At 41.5% G+C, this 19696-nt stretch overlaps 3 protein-coding genes across 10 annotated transcripts; 2 read left to right on the plus strand and 1 right to left on the minus strand.

The window, feature by feature from the left end:
- The first annotated feature begins 221 nt into the window (after positions 1-221).
- dcaf15 (DDB1 and CUL4 associated factor 15) lies at positions 222-8238 on the plus strand. Its single transcript, XM_026302948.1, has 13 exons — positions 222-317; positions 920-1017; positions 1558-1696; positions 1876-1982; positions 2095-2240; positions 2317-2478; positions 3044-3628; positions 3731-3822; positions 4662-4784; positions 4901-4983; positions 5152-5256; positions 5362-5477; positions 5759-8238. The coding sequence occupies exons 1-13, from the start codon at positions 222-224 to the stop codon at positions 5812-5814; spliced, it is 1908 nt and encodes a 635-aa protein (XP_026158733.1). The 3' UTR covers positions 5815-8238.
- Positions 6939-18017, minus strand: rfx1b (regulatory factor X, 1b (influences HLA class II expression)). 8 transcript variants are annotated; one of them, XM_026302941.1, is made up of 18 exons: positions 17854-18017; positions 16380-16755; positions 13794-13891; positions 13577-13666; positions 12525-12598; positions 12080-12368; positions 11805-11986; positions 11580-11699; positions 11093-11214; positions 10762-10880; positions 10350-10453; positions 10117-10268; positions 9709-9806; positions 9409-9558; positions 9098-9309; positions 8854-9007; positions 8723-8768; positions 6939-8637 (listed from the first exon to the last, which is right to left on the minus strand). In XM_026302941.1, the coding sequence occupies exons 2-18, from the start codon at positions 16726-16728 to the stop codon at positions 8462-8464; spliced, it is 2535 nt and encodes an 844-aa protein (XP_026158726.1). In that variant the 5' UTR covers positions 16729-16755; positions 17854-18017; the 3' UTR covers positions 6939-8461. The 8 variants fall into 8 exon arrangements, with proteins under 8 accessions (XP_026158726.1, XP_026158727.1, XP_026158724.1 ...); XM_026302942.1 differs by having other exon boundaries at positions 6939-8634; positions 13577-13669; XM_026302939.1 differs by having other exon boundaries at positions 13577-13669.
- Positions 18018-18788: 771 nt separating this feature from the next.
- On the plus strand, positions 18789-19323 carry rln3b (relaxin 3b). Its single transcript, XM_026303951.1, has 2 exons — positions 18789-18963; positions 19043-19323. The coding sequence occupies exons 1-2, from the start codon at positions 18789-18791 to the stop codon at positions 19321-19323; spliced, it is 456 nt and encodes a 151-aa protein (XP_026159736.1).
- Positions 19324-19696: the final 373 nt, after the last annotated feature.

Consider the following 19696-nt stretch of genomic DNA (forward strand, 5'->3'; position numbering starts at 1 on the left):
ATACTATACTGTATGCATATATATATCTTTTTCCTACAGTATAGTGTGTGTGTGTATGTATACTGTAGATATGCACATACCATAGACCGTCAATGGCCGAGCCCTACCTTTTGTTTGGATTTTGACGGATGTGTCCACCAGCGAGTGAGGGCAGTCACGTGCAGCCGTTGGACCAATCCGCGCGGCCCTGGACGCACCGAGGGACCACAGTTCAGTGAGAGATGGCGCCCAGCTCGAAATCAGAGAAGGACGACAACAAACAGAAAACTCAAAGAAAGCACAAAGACCATGTCGTGAAGCTACTCATGCGTGGGAAGGTAGGCAGGAACCATCAAAACGCACCAGTTGAAAGGCAAAAAGTGTCTCAGAAATTGCGGCATTAATTCAGAGAGACTCCTTTGCTGGAGCTTCTCAGGCTAAAGGCTAGTTGCTAACTAGCTCGCCGGCTAGCGTGAACTATCAGCTAATGGCTGGCAGCTGACTTATTAGCTAACGCTATAAAGTATGAATACAGTGTTTTGCTCATCTTTAGCCATGTTCATCTCTGTCTTATCGGCTTATTGACGCCTTAAACGCTAATCCAATGTAACTGAACAGTGTTAGCATGCTAACCATTAAAGCCTATGGTAAAGGCTTGCTAGCTTATATTTTTAAAGCTTAGTCGGCCTTATCTCGTAAATGCAACCCCCGCCCTCACACGCAATGTGAGCCACAATACTTCATGTGTCCTCGAGTAATACTGCTCCTAGGATTAAATGAAGCTTTAACTTCACTGTGTAGTCTGTACCCGAAGCCACCACGCCTGAAAGAATCATTGCATATCTGTTACACACATTTCTATGCTTCGTGTTGCTGCCTCTATCTCTCTCTCTATATATATATGTGTGTTATCTGTGTAAGCTGTCTCTGCTCTCTCCAGCTATCAGGACAGTTTTCTCAGCGGCTCTTCAGGAAGCTCCCACCTCGAGTGTGTGTCCCATTAAAAAACATTGTCAGCGAGGAGTTCCTGAGAGCAGGGTCAGTCTGTTTATTCTATGTGTTTGATGCATGTACAGCCTCACCTCCCACTGTATTGGGATGGTGCATTTCAAAGAGAAGGAAACCACCATGGCTTTAATGTTATGAATCAGAGCTGTTGATGCTCTTATCTATTTCTGATCCTAGTAGTAGAGATGCACTGATGCATATTTCTTTTGCCAAGTACATATTACATCACATGATAGAGTACAGATCTGATACCAACACTCTTGTTTTCCTAGTTGGAAACTGCATACCTCACTGCATTAAAACAATTCCTATGTATTATACAGCACGAGGCCACAAATTACTGTGGCACTAAAAACTTCACTGTCAGCCTCTCAAAATTGATAGTGGAAACAATTTTATAATGGCATTGTTCTAAAACTGCTCTATGGATTTGTCGCATCCTGCCCGATATCTGATCTGCTTTATAGTGTCAGTATGAGCAGCAATATTGATTTGGCATCTCAGTGTTATATTGTCCTGGCCAAGACATGTATCACAGTGGTCCACACTCTGTCCCTTTTGTGGTTCCAGACATATTTTCCTTGGCTTCACCAAATGCGGGCGTTATGTTCTGTCCTACACCAGTGACTGTGGAGAAGATGATGATTTCTCCTTCTACACCTACCACCTCTATTGGTGGGAGTTTAATCTGCACAGTAGACTCAAACAGGTAAAAAAAAAAAAGAAAAGAAAAGTTACTCCTCAGTGTGTTCTACCCAGGAGCATCACAAGCAGACAAATAATGCAGTACCATGTACTGTTGAGAGAATTGTAACTGGAGAGCTTTGATAAGTCAATTGAATGAATGTTTATCTTGTCAGTTGTCTCATATTTGCTTTATATCTTTAGGTCCATCATGTGCGTCTGTTCGCAGGCGAGGAAATCTACAGTGACTTGTACCTGACTGTGTGTGAGTGGCCAAATGACCACTCCAAAATTGTCATCTTTGGCTTTAAGTAAGGAATAATAAACACACTGATCAACAGCCTTATGGAGCTGGCCACAATTGTGTATCTGCAATGTAAAGGTTATAATAAGTTATTCTGTATATGTGTTTCTGGCTACCAGTACACGTAGTTCAAGTTCTGTTCTGATGAACTTGATGATGAGTGATGAAAACAACAGAGACATCTACATAACTGTTGCTTCCATGCCTCCTCCTAAACCTTGCTCTCACTGCTGCCCGCTTCCCTCAGCAACTACCATCCGCACAGGTACGCACACACACAAATACATACTAACATCACTGCCTCCCACTTGCTCTCTTCTGACATCTTGGTCTCTCCACAGGGAGTGGTGAGTGCTTGGAGCATGGCTATGTGCTCAACAGCAGGTACCAGGTGGTGTACCCATTCCCCACTTTCCAGCCAGCTTTCCAGCTGAAGAAGGACCAGGTCATCTTGTTAAACACTAGCTACTCTCTGGTGGCCTGTGGCATCTCACTTTGCCCAGGTAACACACATATACAGCATCTATAGCTATAGCATAATAACATAAATCATTTGTCAGTGCTTGTCTTTTTTTTCTGCCTACAGTCAGACTGAGCAATATACAAAACTTTATTAGGTGCACATCATGACGATGGATTGATAGGACATTGTGAAAGGTGCAAAATGAACTCAATTAGTTGAGATGAGGGAAAGCAGTCAGGCAAAAGCATGGAAATTTTCATTTGCTAGCCGATGTATTGTGGCAACCTGAGGGGCTGGGTTGGGGGGCATGGCAATATTATCTGAAAAGGGGGGAGGGGCAGCAGAAAGAGTTTGGGTACTACTGCTCTGAGCAGTAAAGCAGTGGATATATATGTTGTAAGTCTAATATGTTTACAAGCTGTCAAAATTGTTGTCTTGTGAAACGATCAGTGTTATTCCTGATGCTCAGCGGCATCCCTGTTAATTTACTTCTGTGAGAGTGGCAAATTTTCTGGCAGATCTTCAGTCGTCGCAATGTGAGGGTTTTTTTTTTTTTTTTTTGGTTTTTTTTTTAAAGTTCTCTCTTGAAAATATGTCTGTTGCAGGTAAGCAGGGTCAGTCGTCGCAGATCCTCTACACAAGGCGAGCAGCTCTGTCAAGTCAAGTCTCCTCATCCCTGTCCTCCACCTCCTTAGCCTCTTCTTCCTCACTACCTCAGGGATCTCCCGAAAGCCGATTGCCGCCTAGCAGGCCTGCTCCAATCCCCTCATCTCCTAGCCAGTCACAGGCAGCTGTGAAAGCCCGGGAGTTTGCAGCGGACCTCTTCAGGCGGGCCCAGGGAGGAGGAGGAGGAAAAGAAACTGAAGGCCAGCAAGAGAGGAGAACAGTTGATGGAGGGGATAAAGAGGTAGCACAGATACCAGGAGATAAAGGTATGAATGTAGAGAGAAGAGAGGAGAGACGGACTAGTTTATCACAAGCATCAACATCAGGTGTAAGCCAGAGGTTGCAACAGTGCCCAGAACAAGTGATGTCTCCTGAATCATCTTCGTCATCACCTTCATCCCCTCCAACCCCATTCTCATCCCACGAGGCTGGTCCCAGTGAGCCTGGGTATGTAAACTACTCACGCCTGCAGTACTGCCTCCAGCAGCCAGGGGCAGCAGAGCCGAATACAGGAGGTACAGGAGGTGAGAGACAAAGGACAAAGAGTTTTTGAAAAAAAAAAAAACAACTTTTGTCTGGTCAAATCTGAAGTTGACCAACATTTTCCCCTCTGTTTCCATCTCTAGGGTATGAAGATGATAAGGTTCAGCTTCCTTTCACAGTCACTGACCTAAAAGGACGGAACCTGCAGCTTGTCACTGGGCCACACAATGGACAGGTGTGTGCATGTGCCAATGTAACTGTGGCTCTAAATTTCATTAAATTTTATATATATATATACAGTTTTACTACTTGTCCTTGAAATACTGTAATCAGTAGCCACAGTGGAAGGTATTTATGTCAGTGTGCTTCCATATTCCTAAAAGCCTTTAGTAGAGTTTTTACAAATAGTTACAAAAAGAAGGGGTCATATAATGAGACATATAATGGCTTACATCTGATATTTTTTCCCACTGTTTTATAAATTACTGATTTTGCAATTTAAAGGTAAATATCATTTTTTTCGTGCAGTTTATTTTGTTGACAGTCCTTGTTTGCTGAATGGGTTGACTGCATCTGTTTCCATGTGAAGGCTTTCTTATTAACTCCAAAATAATACAAAATAACAAGCAACTTATATTATAGAAACCTTTATTATTGTGATAAGAATGATGGCTATTAATGTTGCACCTGTAAGTCTGACTGATTCATTGTGTGCTTTTTCTTGCTACTGAGTGTTTTCTGTATGCCATGTCTACACAGAAGGTGTTTCTGCTGTGTCTCTCAGCAGCCCATATTTTGTTCGAATCAGTCGAGCTTTCTGCAGAGGCCACGTTAACAACTCTTGTTTTGTTCCCGTAAATGCGTCCAAATAGTATTTTTACACTTCGTGTCTATTTTACTGTGTGTAACTACAGTGATTATGTATTAGACTGATCACTGCCAAAACACTCCTGGCCTTTAACTCAGTGTTGTGTTGGATGCCTCCTGTGTAGACACACATAAATCATCAGAGCCTCTGCTCTTGCGACACCATCTGTGCAGACAGAAATTTAATTTATGTTTTCTTTCTTGCAGAGCGTGTGTGTGGAGCAGTTGACTCTAGACTTTGAGTATCTTATCAATGAGGTGATCAGGAGCGATGCTGCCTGGGCCCCTCAGTTCTGCTCCTTCAGTGACTACGATGTTGTGATATTAGAAGTCAGTAATTGCACACACACACACACACACACGGTACTGCTGTGTTTCTGGGTGTTGTGGTTATGCGGAAGAACAAATCAACCTGAAGAATAAAATGCGTGTTTGATTTGTATCAGGTGTGTCCAGAGACCAACACCGTGATGATCAACATTGGTCTGCTATTATTGGCCTTCTCCAACTCAGATGAGGAGCAATGCAGGTATTTGTCTTCCTCTGCTGTTTAACCAAGTCCTAATGAGCCCAAATATTCCATCACCCCTGAATCTCTTATCTGTTGCTGAATTACTTGTCAGCATCAATCATAACATTTTATCAGGCAGCTGTTTAGTTTTTGGTTTATTATTTTTATTTTTATGTATATTCACAGGCCAAACACATACCATTCCAACCTGCAAGTTAGCTGGGACCTAAACACGGGTGTGTGTTGTACTGTGGGTGTTGGTGACCTGACAGAGGTCAAAGGTCAGACCAGGTGAGCCACTGCCATTCCCTCTCTAACACTCCTGCCAGTCTGCCTGGTACATGTGGAGCTGAGCTTAATTATGTGGTTGTAAATGGGATGATTGTGTCTTGTCAGTGGGAGTGTGTGGAGTTCTTACAGGAAGTCCTGTGTGAACACGGTGATGAAGTGGCTGGTTCCCGAGAGCAGCTCCCGCTATATCAATCGCATGACCAATGAGGCTTTGCACAAAGGTGAGTTACATGCCCATACCAGCGTCTGATATTTAACACAGACTTCAACACAAATCTGTAAAAATATTCAGATGTCCAAGATCATTAGTACAGTGTGGACTTCACAGGACCTGCCAAAAGAAAGTTTAGCACTGGCTGTCTTTTAGGTTACATTGTGTATTTCTGGACAATGGTCCCAGGCATTGGTATAAGTTTCAGAGTCCTTGCAGCTTGTTTTTTGATTTGTGCACTTGTGTAGATAAGCGTTTGAAATCAAATCTCACTTGTCTTCTCTCCCTTAGGCTCGTCTCTGCAAGTGTTGGCAGACAGTGACCGATGTACCTGGATTGTATTATGAAGAACAAAAAGGGTCACAAAGTAACAGAAACAGAAGCACACACATACACATCAACATGGCAGCAAGGAGCAAAACGGCACACATACAGTGCACTTGGTAACATGTAGATAAAACACGTGTCAGTTTGAAACTGAAGGATGGGCGGTCCTAGATGAAACTGTCAAGTTGAATTTTAAGGTGATCTGTGTTTAATCAGGTTACTACTTTAGTCTTTTTTTAATGTGTACTGTATTATTGAAACCAACACATGCAAGAGCTGGACTAAATGAAGTTTTAGTTTTTACCCCTTTTTTTTTTTTTTTTTTTTTAAATACTGAAGACGTACTGTTATTTTCTGTTTGTGTGTCAGGAATTGAATGTATGTATTGTCTGCACCTGTGCAATGTGACAAGGTGCATTCACACAGAGTAAGTGTGTGTGTGTGAGTGAGAAAGAGAGAGTGGGTGTGTATGCATGTTTAATGTGTATGTAAATTTGAGATTTTGCTGCTTCTGAACATATTGTTTCCTCACTTGCCTGGACCAGTTCAGTCTCACTATATTCATTGATAAGGCCACAGTATTTAAACTGAGACAAAGTGAAACCAGAACTACATCACTGCATCACTTAATGTGTTTTTAAACCTTCGTCATAGAAGTAGAGTTGTTGGAGTTACCTACTCAGCTGGTTGACATGTTATGTTTCCTGAGATGGAAGTAAGACTTCATTCTTTTGGGATATTTTTGTTAAAAATAAAATCTTCAGTGGATTTTTTGTGGGTGATTGGTTTAAATGTCATCTAGCAGTGTTTTACATCGCACTGCAGATTTGCCAATAGTGTATTGTCTAAATGCTTAATAGGTGCTTATGTGTTAAATCACCTTTCAGACAAAAGTCCTATTCAGCGATGCTTTCAGCTTATTGGTTGTCTGGGGTCAGTGAAACTCCAGGTCTAAATTGTGTTGTCTTGCCTGTTATGCTTACTGGCAATACTGGGTGATGTTTTATTTGCAAAATACTGGATAATTTTATCTCAAATCTATCTTTTACAAGTTTCCCATCTTTGTGGAAGTACAATATTACATTGCCGGAATATCCACCTCTAAAAGGCCCCAAGCCAAAAAAAAAAAAAAGTTGCACAAGTATTGAGAGCAATCACATTCTTTTAGTTAACAGTGAGAATAAAGCTACAAATGATCACAGATTTCAGTACAAAGGTCTTCAGAATAACATCAAGAGGACCTCATTTAGAAAAGGATCAGCAGCACAAGCTGGGACAGAATCCAAGTGGCAATTTATATAATTGGGACATCTCAGCAGTTGATTTTGTTTTTCATGTCATTTTGACTTCTGCCCTCACCATATGAATAAATGTAAATATACCCTTTTTTCTATATAGTGTTCTTTGGTGACATCTTGGTAGTTAGATCATCCTGAAAGACATCACCATCCATTTTTTCCCCCTTTGCCTTTCAGTACAAGGTCCAACACTTAGTATGTGTTCATGCTGTGTGAGAAGCTGCTGTGCTTCCCCTAGAAACTCACCACACATGCTTGGTCCATCATCACAAGAAAAATATAGCTCAATACTCTGGATGGTGGACATACCACAACATATCTCTTAAGGCAATAATGGTTAAACATACAAATACTTTGGATATACGATGGTGTTCACAGAAAGTACACAATATAGGTCCTCTACAGTATACTCAACATAGATACCCAGAAAATAAAAATCTACCTTTACACTGCAAAAACTTTGAGATAGCTGTAGCTGGTACAAATGTTGGATACAGTGTAGTAGATTTGTGTATTTATAAAAACAGATTACCTTGAAAGAATGAATGGATGATAAATGGGTAAAAGGATGGATGAACAGCAAACTGGGTGGGCTTACCACAAGGCTTGAATGTCAATCTTTTTTTGTTTTTTTTACAGCTAGCAAAGGTTTAACAACACCAAGACTACTTCACAGGACCTTCATTTATTATTCCACTAATAAAGAATATATCAAATACAAGCGTTTTCAGGGTAGAAATCTCTCAAAGGCACAGGTTATCAGTTAGTTGGCCAAATTAATAACAACATAAAAAGTAAAATATGGCATTCACAAATAGCTGTAAATGTATCCATGTGCTAATAAAATTCACATTGCAGAATGATTTCAGATGCTACTCTTAGACTAAAAAATGCAGACAGTGCCACTAATTAAAGTCCAGCTCTCCTGCATAGTCATTGCTTCAAAGGCAATGTAAGAGATTTTTGAGCTTAGAGGAAAATAAAGAACACTAGAGACTTCTCTCCACAGCAATCGGGTCAGTGTTTAAGGCAGGGCACGAGGGGATTGAGAAAATGTATAGTGTATAGCTTAGCTGGATAGGAGTGGCAACTGACAGTGACTGACTGGATACACAGGGAAAAAGGGAAAGGTTACAAATGATCAGATGAAGGCAAAGAAAAAGAATGGCAGCACTAAAGTACAGAATACAAAAGTGTTCTCCCACTTGCTCACATGCTTGCACACACAACAGATGATCACACACTTGACATCAACCTTCGTCTGTTTGCAAATCAGAAGTGTACATGAAGTGAAAGAATGGGATGGCATGATGTTAAACTTAGATCGAAGGAGTTTGCAGTGTTATGTATTCATTCTGCAGGTGAGTAGCTAAGGTGATGTGCTGTGGGCCTCAGTAAGTGTGTGCAGATTCAAACTTGTTCTGGGCTGCTTGGCAAGCGGTTCCATCGACTCCTTCTCATCCACTGTGCTCAGGGAACTGGACTGCAGCACGAGATCTCCGCTCTCCTCATCGCTTTCCTCTTCATCATCATCCTCCTCTTCTTCTGATGGAGAAAGGGCGGTAACAAATGATTTTATAAGTGAACTTGAAGTTCTGTATATCTGTGATGAGAAGCATATTAAATTTACCTTTCTCCAGGTCTGAAGAGATTCGGTTCTTGACAGTACTGGCAAACTGCAAGAGAGTAAGGATTGGACCAGTATAACCATCGATCATCAAATGACAACTGCACTGAGTGACTGCACATGCAGAAACCTACTTCTCCCATGACTGCGATGGGTGTCTCTCTTTTAGCCTGGGCCACCTTGTGCTCTATCAGGTAGTACATATACTCATCATACAGCAAGCGAATCAGGTGAAAGGAACCAAAACTGGCAGCGCTGCGCAGAGTCAGGTCCCGGATTACCATAGAACTGGTGAGAAAGCAGATTTATCTTTAAACAGGAAACCAAATTTTTCACTTGGTGCTACATTCTTACATGTTTCTTTTCCCTTTTCCTCACCTATAAAAGGACCAGTTGAGCAGAAAGACCTTTGCAGCTTTTGGTAAGGCTGCAGGGTTGTGCTCATAGGGCTTTAGGACCTGGGAGACAACGCCATCCAACCAGGTAGCCCACTGCTCCAGAGAGTTTTGCTGCTGTAGAGTCATTTTAAAGTTTTGCTCCAGCCTCTGGACCACACGGTCTTCACACTGACATACCCAGGATGCCTGCTCCTAAGAGGGCCAGGGGTGGGGAGTGTCAGGGTTCTGCTCTCTTTCCCTTTAACATCAACTCGGGAAAACAATAGATGGGAGAACATTTGTAGTACAAACCTGTACATTAGTGAAGTCAACCCGGTTGAGATCAGAAAGCATCTGGTTGATCTGGGCTGAATTCTGGAGGACAGCGCGAGCTGCCTGTGCCAAGTGGTTCAGGCTGGTGTAGCGACGCAGTGTCTGAGAAAAGGAGCCTACACATACCGCCTGAAGGAATGGGGACAGTGAAGAAAGCCATACTAACATGTCAATAAAAAGGCAGAGTCAGCTAGATCTAGAGTTGGAAATAGCTTAAAAAAAAAAACAGGATGCAGAGGTTTGTCCTGATACCTAATCGGTCTACAAACATACAAATACCTTTATGCGAACCATCTCCTCTGGGATGTTCATCATGGCACCTGTCAGCCAAGTCTCCAGATTCTTGGCAAAGTTACGGATGGCCTGAGTTAAGGCACCTGAAGTAAGTTTGGTGGTGAAATAAGATAGGAAGGGGGTTAACTTACTTTGAGTTTTATATTAAAAGCAATGGTTCCTCATCTTTTTTTATACTACAATGTTGCATATTCATCAATTTCAAGAAATTATAGACATTCAGAATATACTCTTAAGTTTTCATACATTTTAAAGGCTTTGAATTTTCTTCATTTTATATAGTTTATTTAATATAAATTAAAAACCCTGGATATGCTTTGTATTGCATCGTAGACAAATCAATAATTTTTCCTTCTACTCTATACAAGTCTCTTATAGGTCTTGCTAACTTACTAGGGATGGGTCTCAGGACATCAGGGATGAGGATCTCCACCAGAGTCTGGTAGAGCAGGTTGTCACACTCTCTCGTCCAGTGTAGCACTGGCTCAAACTTACACAGCACCACCAGACATGATTTGGGCAGGCGCTTCTCAGACTCATTGTGCCTGGTGGACGGAGTTGTAGCAGTGGATGGGGATCTGTGTTTTTATTTCTTTTATAAGATTGTTTGTGTTTGTGATACTTACAGGTTGAGTGATTCTGTGTCGTTACTTTGGCTGAACCTCCAAAAGGATTTCCACAGTGTCTCCACAAGAGTGAACTGAAGGTTGACCATCACGTCCAGAATGGCCTGTTGGGAATAAATACTTTTTTTCTGCTTGTTGTTTTCAGCTCGACATCCTATTAGAGCTTAAGTCATTATGTGCTAAACAGTAAGTCCATTGTACCTTTAGACATAAGTCAGTGAATGTTATTGAAACATAATTTTAGCAGTAACTGCAGAAAGGTATATGACAGAGTGCAGAGTGTATAAAAAACATCTAACTTATGAAGTCACAAACTGTCCTAAAACTATATAGAAAGATAATACAATAAAAACAAGCATACAGCCATGACAGTTGATGTTTTGATCTGATATAAGGATTCACAGCTGCCTACCTCACAGTGTTCCCTGTAAAGAGTCTGAAAGGCCTTGAGGTGTTCAAGGAGGATCCCATCAGGCAGAGTTCGATCTTGCAGATCAATGTCTACAAAGTCTGGAAGCGGGTGTGCTGCCTCTACACAAGATCCAGCACATACAGAGAAGAGACAAACAAGTTCTTCAGCCTCACATGTCAGACCCATATATTCATCACACCACCTTTACGCCAGATCATGAGCAACATCGCATCAGGAAAGCCTGTTAATTTCTTTTCAGTGAAATCATAAAATAAGAGACTGATGCTATACAACAGTGGTAATAATTATGGATGGTACAGGTATTCCTCACCCAGAAACTGCTGATAGTGCTGCACCTGGGCTGAAATATCACAGAGTGCTGCCGCCTGCTGTTGATTTGTCCCACCTGGCGTTCCATTGGTGATCCCCTGTGACTTCTGAACTGGTTTTATCCTGTTGGACAGTGTCCATCATTCAGGGAGACAGGCAGACACGGGTTATGTTTAATGTTGTAATTGAAGCTCTTGAAAAAACAGGACACAATAAAATCAAGCAAGTAACAGTATATACTTTTACTACAAAGATGCACTGAATGCCCTGTTCACTTATAATGTGCATGGCTGATGTGTGACTGCTTATGATGCATGTGTTATGCAGCCCTACTTCACTGAGCCTGCAAACAAATAAATGCAATCATATAAATGCAGAGAATAAGCCTTTTAGAGTGTTATGATTTCATACTGTTTTCACAAGAAATAAAGTAATGCTAAAATGTATTATTACACTGAAGTAGATATCCATGATGTATGGATGGATACCTGTTTTTCTGTGAGAAAGGCTGCTGCCTCATCGCCATATGCTGTTGTTCATCCATCAGTCTGAGCAGAGGGGACCCAGATTTGATCCTCAAACCATAGTAGTGGTACTTAGAGTTCCCTCTGAAAAAGTTGCACGAATGGCCTTAGATACCGCTGCAGCAGAATCAAGGTACTGTTTGTGTTTGGTATATATATATATATATATATATTTCTATACGTAGATACCTGGTGCCTAATCTTCGCGTACGCAGCCCCATGAAGACAGACCTGATGAGTTTGCCAAAAGATGCAGCATTAACAGGCTCTAGTTTCTGTTCCTGACAGTGCAGCAGGTAGTGGTAGTAGAGGGTGCAGCGAGGTAAACTCACCCCCTCCGCCCCCTCGTAGTTATCACATAGCCACTGCACCTAGGTATGGTGGATGATCACAGAATTCAAATTTCATGAACCTTAATGTCATAAATTATAACCAAATACATTTATCACAACTTTAGTACTCACAGTAGCAGGTGGGGCACGAGAGTTAGGGCTAGAGTAACTCTGTCCTCCTCCTCCTGCTGCTGATGCTGCTCCTCCCCCTAACACATAACCTCCCTGAATAACATAGCCTGGTCCACCTGCAGCAGCTGTCCCGCTATTGGCTCCTCCAGTTGCCACAGAAACTGGCTGCGAGGTCACAGAGCTAGTGATGTCTGACTCAGTGCTGGGCGTGCCCTCATAGTAGGAGGAGGAGGTGGGAGGGGTCTGAGAGTAGAGGGGTGAGTCGGAGAAAGGGTAGTTGCTTGATCGACTGGACAAGAAAAGACACACACAAAGACACAGAGGAACGTATGAGTGCTGAATAGGAACAGTCCTGTGACGTATCAAGATGTGTGTGACTTATGTTTATGTCTATAAGATATACAACATGCACAGAACATATGCAAGCAGGATCCTCGCTACTCACATGGTGGATGGGGTGAAAGTTGGTTCTCCTGCTCCATCCACATACTGCACCTGGCCAGAGTACACATGCTCCACCTGAATAACAAACAAAGAGGAAACTGTGGTTACTGATTTATTTTTGGCTGCTGGGAGGCAGCACAACAAGCTGTAAACACAGTATCAATATATTATTACATTATGATACAGCAAACTTGTTAGCAAACAATTGTCGATTTACACACTCAGCAGAAATGGAGCAATGTTAGCATTCATTTGGAATCCTGTTCCTGAGGAGATGAACCCAAGCCCAATAGTCATTGTGCTCTACTTTCAGCCTGCTGTGTGGATCAGCTCAGTGAGAGTCAACCAAAACAGTAAAGCTGCAGAAGTGAGGGAACTGGCAGATTTTGGGGATAATTCTCAATGGGTTCATCACTATAAACAAACCCCAACATTACACCTGGTCATTTGATCCAATGATCCACATTACAGCAGCTTTAAACTGAAGTCTTAACCAAACTAACACCTAGCTTGTAAGAGCAGTGGAAAAGTGTAGCATGCTAAGTAACTGGATCAAAAGTGTTTTTGTTCAGAGGAGGGGCCGTGCAGACAACTTCTGAAACAGGCTGCCATCATTACGGTATTTGTACATGAAAGCCATTTGTTCACCACATTCCTTAGTAGCTATGATAGTTTAAACATAGGTATTAAGGAACACAATTGGGGAAAAACAAAGGAGAAGCAGGGTTATAATTTGTGGTTAAAGATTAATATAAGTGGTTTGGCATGACAGTACAGTGTTCAAGCATATCCCAAATAGTCCTGCAGTGAGAGTGAGGGATGAAAGACTAAAAAAGGAAGACTGACAGACATGGAGACTGCTCTGTTCTCTCACAAGCAACATGCAAGGCAAATGACTTTCTCTCCAACAGCCTTCTAATTTGCCCTTGAGTGTATCACTTGACAAAACTGTTAGTAATGTACACATGGCATTATCGCTACACTTGAACTGTATATATTCATTGTCTATTCTCTTACATGCTAAGATGAAATGCCTTGTGTATGTCTGTTTACCTCCTGGTTAATGTGCACAGACTGTAGGTTTCTGATGTGGCCTGTCTGAATCCGCTTGGCTGCCTGTGACACCGCTTGCAACACTGACCTCTGCTGGTGAGTAAAGCCACAGTGTTGGATAAAATTTTACTCACACTCAACCCTTTGTGTAGCCTGCTCCTACATGGTCAAGTGACAGATTCAGGGGATTTGGGTATAGGGTATATGAGAGTCTTACCTGAGGGGTGGTCTGCACTGGTTGGACCACCTGAGTAGGTACACCAGGAGCAGGCGGGCTGGAGTCTGACAGGCTGTCATTGGAGTGAACAGAACCCTCTAGGGATGGGACATGGATAATGAGGGAGAGAAGTTGCATCAGATGATCAAATAAAACTCAAACACAAAAGCCTGTAACCGTCACCACAAGTCAGTACTCACGACACACTGCTTCCAAATCGTAATAACAGCCACCGCAGAACATCCTGCAACTAAGTTTCTGCTTTTGCTCAACTGAGGAGAGAATGATAGTGAAGAGGAGGAAGAGTGTGTCTGTCCAACTGTCCGTTCATCCTTATATCTTGCATGCAGAAGGACAGCCTTGGACAGCTAATCTCCCCAGATGGAGAAAGAAATCCCTCCATCGTGTAAACATGCAGATCAGATGAGAGAGAGAAATGAGACACACATGAGGGATGAAGGAAAGAGGCAGAAAACAGAGGAGGAGGGTAGTGGGTGATGGGTGGAAGAAAAGGTAATTCAATTATACAATTCACTTTTATATACCTTCAGGTGATGAAACACGTTTTGCAGTGTCCTACTCCCACTGTGCTGCATTTCCAGGTTAAATGTTTATACAAAAAAACTCCCCACAGGAATGTTCCTCAATGTTTCTCAAGAACAAAGAACAGTGAATATTTATTTTGTAGAGGTGACATGAATTTTGCCACAGGCTATGTGCTTGTCAAATGCCCAACCAGTTATCATTTTACTTTAGAATGCCATTAAATTCTGGATTCAGCGATTTCTGGCTAAACAAAGTAATGAAACCGACATTGCTCTGTGTAAGCCAGTGTGGACCAAAGCTTTGTTTAAGTTGACCAGGTTTATCCAATCTTGGTGAGTGTAACTTTGCAATCGGCATGCATACAGTTCTATCTGGTTGTTGAGGAAGGCATTTCTGCCATTTTAAATATGGAGTATGAGAATTAGAAACGAAGCAGTCTTTTAACTGAAAAGTAAAATATCTTGAAGAATCTGTGGGGTGGTCTGTGAGTAGGTCAGACCTAGCACTTCTGAATCACAGACATGCTGTAGTTGATTAATTGATTAGTTCATTGGCACAAAATTTGTCTATTACTTTTCAGTCACTTTCTTTCATTGATTTATTGATTATTATCTATGGCATCACCTAAACACAAAACATATACAATAAACTAATACAATAGCATATAGAAACAGGGACATGCCACAAAAGAACTGTTCAGGGATATGAGGAAGAGTGACAAAAAACCTGCAATATTATACAGTGTAACAATTCTGGCTGCATGTCTTTTCCTTCTTTGCATGCAGTGTTTACCCCAGGTTCATTTGTCATGAACCAGGATTAAATTAGCTGCACAATTGTTCTGAGCAAAACCCAGCTCTTTCACTGCAGTCCATATTTTAGGTATGAGGGAATTTTTAAAAAGCAGCTACTCAGCTAACTAAGCAGGTCTGCTCCATGAGAATGAGACAAGCCTTGAGCCTGTGACTCTCACTCTGGGTGAGAGTGCACAGTGTTACTTGATACTAGCAGGCAAAAAGATCTATGAATAGATGACCCTAAAATAAACATACTGATGGACATTGTTGGGGGTGATTCTTTTTCATTTCCATTAGTTAACAGCATATTTTAAAATATCTATTAGTTTCCTAGGAAACATTAGGATACATTTTTTAAAAAGCCATGCCATAAATTAATTTCAATTAATATCTGGAAAATGTCTCAAGCCATTTAAATATACATTACATTATCTACCATAAGTACTGGCTTATCTAATTGTCTTTAAGCCAATGTTGATCTAATATAATAACAAAACATCATTATGCCACCATCTCTCTCTAGAACAGCAAAAGCAGCTGGGTAAAAGAAAAACTGGGTTCCATCTATCAGTCATCCACACTCCCATGATGGAGACTATGCAGCCTAGCAACCAGTTCCATCAGCTTATTTTGTCCTCATAATATATGCACTACCCAACCAGACAGGAAAACTACCTCAGTGGTCCTGGTTGCATTTAGATATCTACAAAATAATAACAAATACATACATCTTACACAAATTCAGTCAAATTATTACTCAAAGGTCTGTTGAAACTACTGAACCAATGTTCTGGTGCCCACTAGGACTATAGTTATTGATGTCCTAAATATACACAGATTTCTTCTCAGTCTCAGACATCTTACTGTTAGTTACTGTTAAAATGTTGATGGGGAAGCGAAAACTGGGATAAAGAAAATTTTGGTGATCAATTTGTCGAGTAAAAATGATTAATGATGCGGTCTGTAAAATGTCTAAAAACACATTTCAAATACCCATGATGACACTGTCAAACTTGTTCATTGGTGATATTGTCATGCTGCTTATTTTGTCCAATCATCAGAGTAAAGCCCAAAGATGTTTCATTTAAAATTTAGAGCACACAGGGAAAAAGCAAATTAGTGGGACAAACTGAGGGATGCTTTTATGCCATATTATCCCTGCCAGCTGCTTAAGTGCATATCATATGTGTGTACAAATCATGCATTATGCAGGTATCTTGTCAGTCCTTTCTGAGTCTCTCACCTGTAACAGTTACTATGATGTACTGTGGCGAGCTGCTCTGACCATTACTCTTCTGGACCGCAGAGTGCTGGATTTCAGGGGTTACATAGTGTTGCGTAGGAGTGGTCAGAACCACTGCCTTCTGGCTCTGTGCCTGAGTAGGTGGTGCTTGAGAACAAAGCGCATCCTGTCCTGTTTTTGAAGCAGTGGCTGATTGGTTAGCTGTTGCGATGGTTCCAGAGGTCGGTGGAATCTCAGACAGGAAGTGTGCTGTCTTTGCAGATGAAGGTGTGGTGTCAGCAGGTGTTGCTATGGTTACTGGGTTGGTCTGCTGAGGCCGAAGGTCCCCAGAGTATCCAGAAGTTGCCATGGCAACCAATGCTTTGAGGCACCAATACTGTGGATAAAAGAGACATCACTCATTAATGAAAGTGCTACAAACACACAGAAACACGTTTGGTTGTATATTATGTCATCGTTCTAGGTTTTAGCCAGATAAAACTAGTGTGTATGTGCTCACACATGTTTTGGCATGTGTGTATGGAACATAAACCAAAGGAGGAAGTAGGGCTTTTGTCTGAGACTAAGCAGTAGTCTAGAGCCTTTCCTGTGTCATCCAGAATGAACCATAGCACGATTTAATCACAATAAATAAAACAATGTGTTTAATTTCAGTCATATTTGAGAAATAAGGTTAATTCAGCATGAACAATATACTTCAAGTGAAATAAAATGGCTAAGTGATTAACTCAAAATAATATACAACCATGGCGTGCCAAAGATCTACTACCTGGAAATATTAAATCTTTGTACCTAATATCAGTCAGGATTGTAGGCCATCCCACTGGAAAGTAAGCCACTCCTGCGTAATGCTAAACCAACACAGCAAACAAGACAATCAGATGACCATCCGGCACACGGTGTGACGTGCCCCAATTCAATGTCAGACCAAAAACTTTTTCAAAGTCCCAAAAAACTATTAAACATCCTAGACCGACCTCTCACTGTTTATAATCAAACAGGTTTAGTTTTGAGGGCAGTTCCATGTGCTTTTTTATATGTATTGCTTCTGCATTACTTGCTCGAAAAGTGAGTTGAGAAAGCGAGAGTGATAGCCTCGCCAGCTAGCAGCTCACGTTGACTTGTGACGCTAAAGCAAGCTAGCTGGTTGCTAGCTTCACATGTTGGATAGCCCGTATTTCTACGACTACGCCAGCAAACACTTCTCACTGTGGATTCACAGTAATCGAAACTGTAACGAACATTCTGGGCATTCTGACAAATGAGCTAAAAAGTACGACTGGCAGTACAACACACCCGCCATCTTGTGCTCTTATCAAAAATCTGACATCGCCATAACAACGGTCTGCGTTTGGAAAGAAGCTAGCAACGACTTTCATCACCGACACGCTCTGCTAGACCAATTCCACATTAACGCCGACTGTACAAACAAGCACACATATATAATTAAAAAAATAAATAAAACAATAGTTACATTTTTTACTTTATCGCCTCTTGTGTATTCCAGTATTGTCCTTGTTAGTCGTTAAAGTTTTTTTCCATAGATTTTGGTTGTTGTTGTTGACTCCCGTTGCTTGGTTCTTGTCGCCAGGACTACCGTGACTATGGCGCCTTGCCTTCACCGGGGCAACTGTTGCTACCCTCCCGTCATCGCCCCGCCCTATACTAAATTCTGATTGGCTGACCTGGGAGGTGGTTGCAGCCTCGGTGAAATAATCGATTGTTAATTGGAAGACAGTCCCTGTCGGTCACTTTTGCCAGAGCCTGACGTCAGAATTCTCACTTCTAATGTTACTTTTTTGATTACAGAAAATGTCAGGCCGATAGGCTGAAAATGACGGAATGTCACTTCATTCATTGAAAAGTGTTTCTACCGTCGCTTATCTCTCAGCCCTCTGTATTATCATACAAATAATTCAGATTCTACAACATTCAGGAGTTCACATCTGATTTGTGTCACTGCAGACACTGCCTTCAGAAATCTCTATGAACTGTGTATATATGATGTGTCACTTGTAGCGCATACATACCCCCTAGTTCACCTTGGTGTGAATGGATAGTGATCTCTGATCCAGTGCCAGCAGAGCAGATAGTCCTCTGACACACAGCACAAACCTACTGATGTAAGAGACAGAAAGGCCACTAAAAGGTCACAGGTGATTAGATAGTCAGGAGCTTTGCTGACATCACCTCTGAATTCATTCACTACTCAATCATAACTTTTATTTTTCTTTGGATGCATTGTTGTACCTAAAGGTCTCTGGTCTTATCTCTGGACATGGCGAAGAGTGGAGGTGAGCTGAGGTCCTTCTCTCAGATGCTAAAGCCTATATAAGCTGGGGACCTGCTCTGAAAGAAACATAAACTATACAGACACCTGAAGCAATTTCCAGTCTTTAAACTCTCACCATGTGGAAGGCAGCACTCTTGACCCTGGGTTTATTGGTGGCCCTGGTAGACAGGGTGCGCCCCATTGACAACCACCCCACTTTCTATGGGGTCAAATTGTGTGGAAGGGAATTCATACGAGCTGTCATCTTTACTTGTGGTGGTTCTCGCTGGAGGAGAAGCATAGGAAATTCAGGTAAGTCTGTGTGTGTGAAACTATACACTATCCTGGACCAAAATGTAATATTAATAGACTGACACTTCCTTTTTATCAGCTCTTATTGGAGAAGAGGACTTTGACCCATGGAACACAAATCCCATTCCTCAACTTAGCAGTGAACAATTTTCTGCAGAGTCCCAGACATGGAAAGATCAAACTCTGGATGTGGCATCTGTGCCTGTTGGATTTAGCCGCTCAGCTCGTTCGCCAATCTCAGAGGAAGTGTTGGAGGCTCTACGGAGTGCAGATAGAAAAGGACGGGATGTAGTGGTTGGACTATCGAATGCCTGTTGCAAGTGGGGCTGTAGCAAGAGTGAAATCAGCTCTCTGTGCTAAACATGACCTACTTTCTTAAAGATACATAATCTCCTAATGAAGAGTTGTTGTTGCTTTTGCTGTTGTTGTATGTGATTCCTTATTTTTTTTTCACACTTCAAGCACTTCAAATTACACAGCCCACTAAACTCCCCATCCAAGCGTGAACTATCAAAATAGGAAAGTGGATGTGTTCAAAATGTGTTTATTGTGATTAACACAGATTGATACATATATTTAATGAAGATTAGTGTAGTTGTTATGAATGTTTCTGTTTTAGTTGCAAAATATTTTTTCAGTTCAGGGAAAAATAAATGTATTTAATCTCATCTCAATCATAGTAAAATAATATTTCAGGCTCTTAGAATACTTCTTCTTTCCCAACACGTTATTT

This window comes from Mastacembelus armatus, chromosome 1, assembly GCF_900324485.2.
Source record: "Mastacembelus armatus chromosome 1, fMasArm1.2, whole genome shotgun sequence".
Classification (NCBI taxonomy): Eukaryota; Metazoa; Chordata; class Actinopteri; order Synbranchiformes; family Mastacembelidae; genus Mastacembelus; species Mastacembelus armatus.

Excerpts from the sequence above, each read along its gene's own strand:
- dcaf15 (XM_026302948.1), top strand. The coding sequence starts at position 222 with ATGGCGCCCAGCTCGAAATCAGAGAAGGACGACAACAAACAGAAAACT. Across the intron at positions 318-919 it reads AGCTACTCATGCGTGGGAAG|CTATCAGGACAGTTTTCTCA; the intron begins GTAGGCAGGAAC and ends TGCTCTCTCCAG. Across the intron at positions 4,785-4,900 it reads ACGATGTTGTGATATTAGAA|GTGTGTCCAGAGACCAACAC; the intron begins GTCAGTAATTGC and ends GATTTGTATCAG.
- rfx1b (XM_026302939.1), bottom strand. The coding sequence starts at position 16,728 with ATGGCAACTTCTGGATACTCTGGGGACCTTCGGCCTCAGCAGACCAAC. Across the intron at positions 12,599-13,576 it reads CTGTGCACATTAACCAGGAG|GTGGAGCATGTGTACTCTGG; the intron begins GTAAACAGACAT and ends TTTGTTATTCAG. Across the intron at positions 8,769-8,853 it reads CCATCGCAGTCATGGGAGAA|TTTGCCAGTACTGTCAAGAA; the intron begins GTAGGTTTCTGC and ends ACTCTCTTGCAG.
- rln3b (XM_026303951.1), top strand. The coding sequence starts at position 18,789 with ATGTGGAAGGCAGCACTCTTGACCCTGGGTTTATTGGTGGCCCTGGTA. Across the intron at positions 18,964-19,042 it reads GAGAAGCATAGGAAATTCAG|CTCTTATTGGAGAAGAGGAC; the intron begins GTAAGTCTGTGT and ends CCTTTTTATCAG.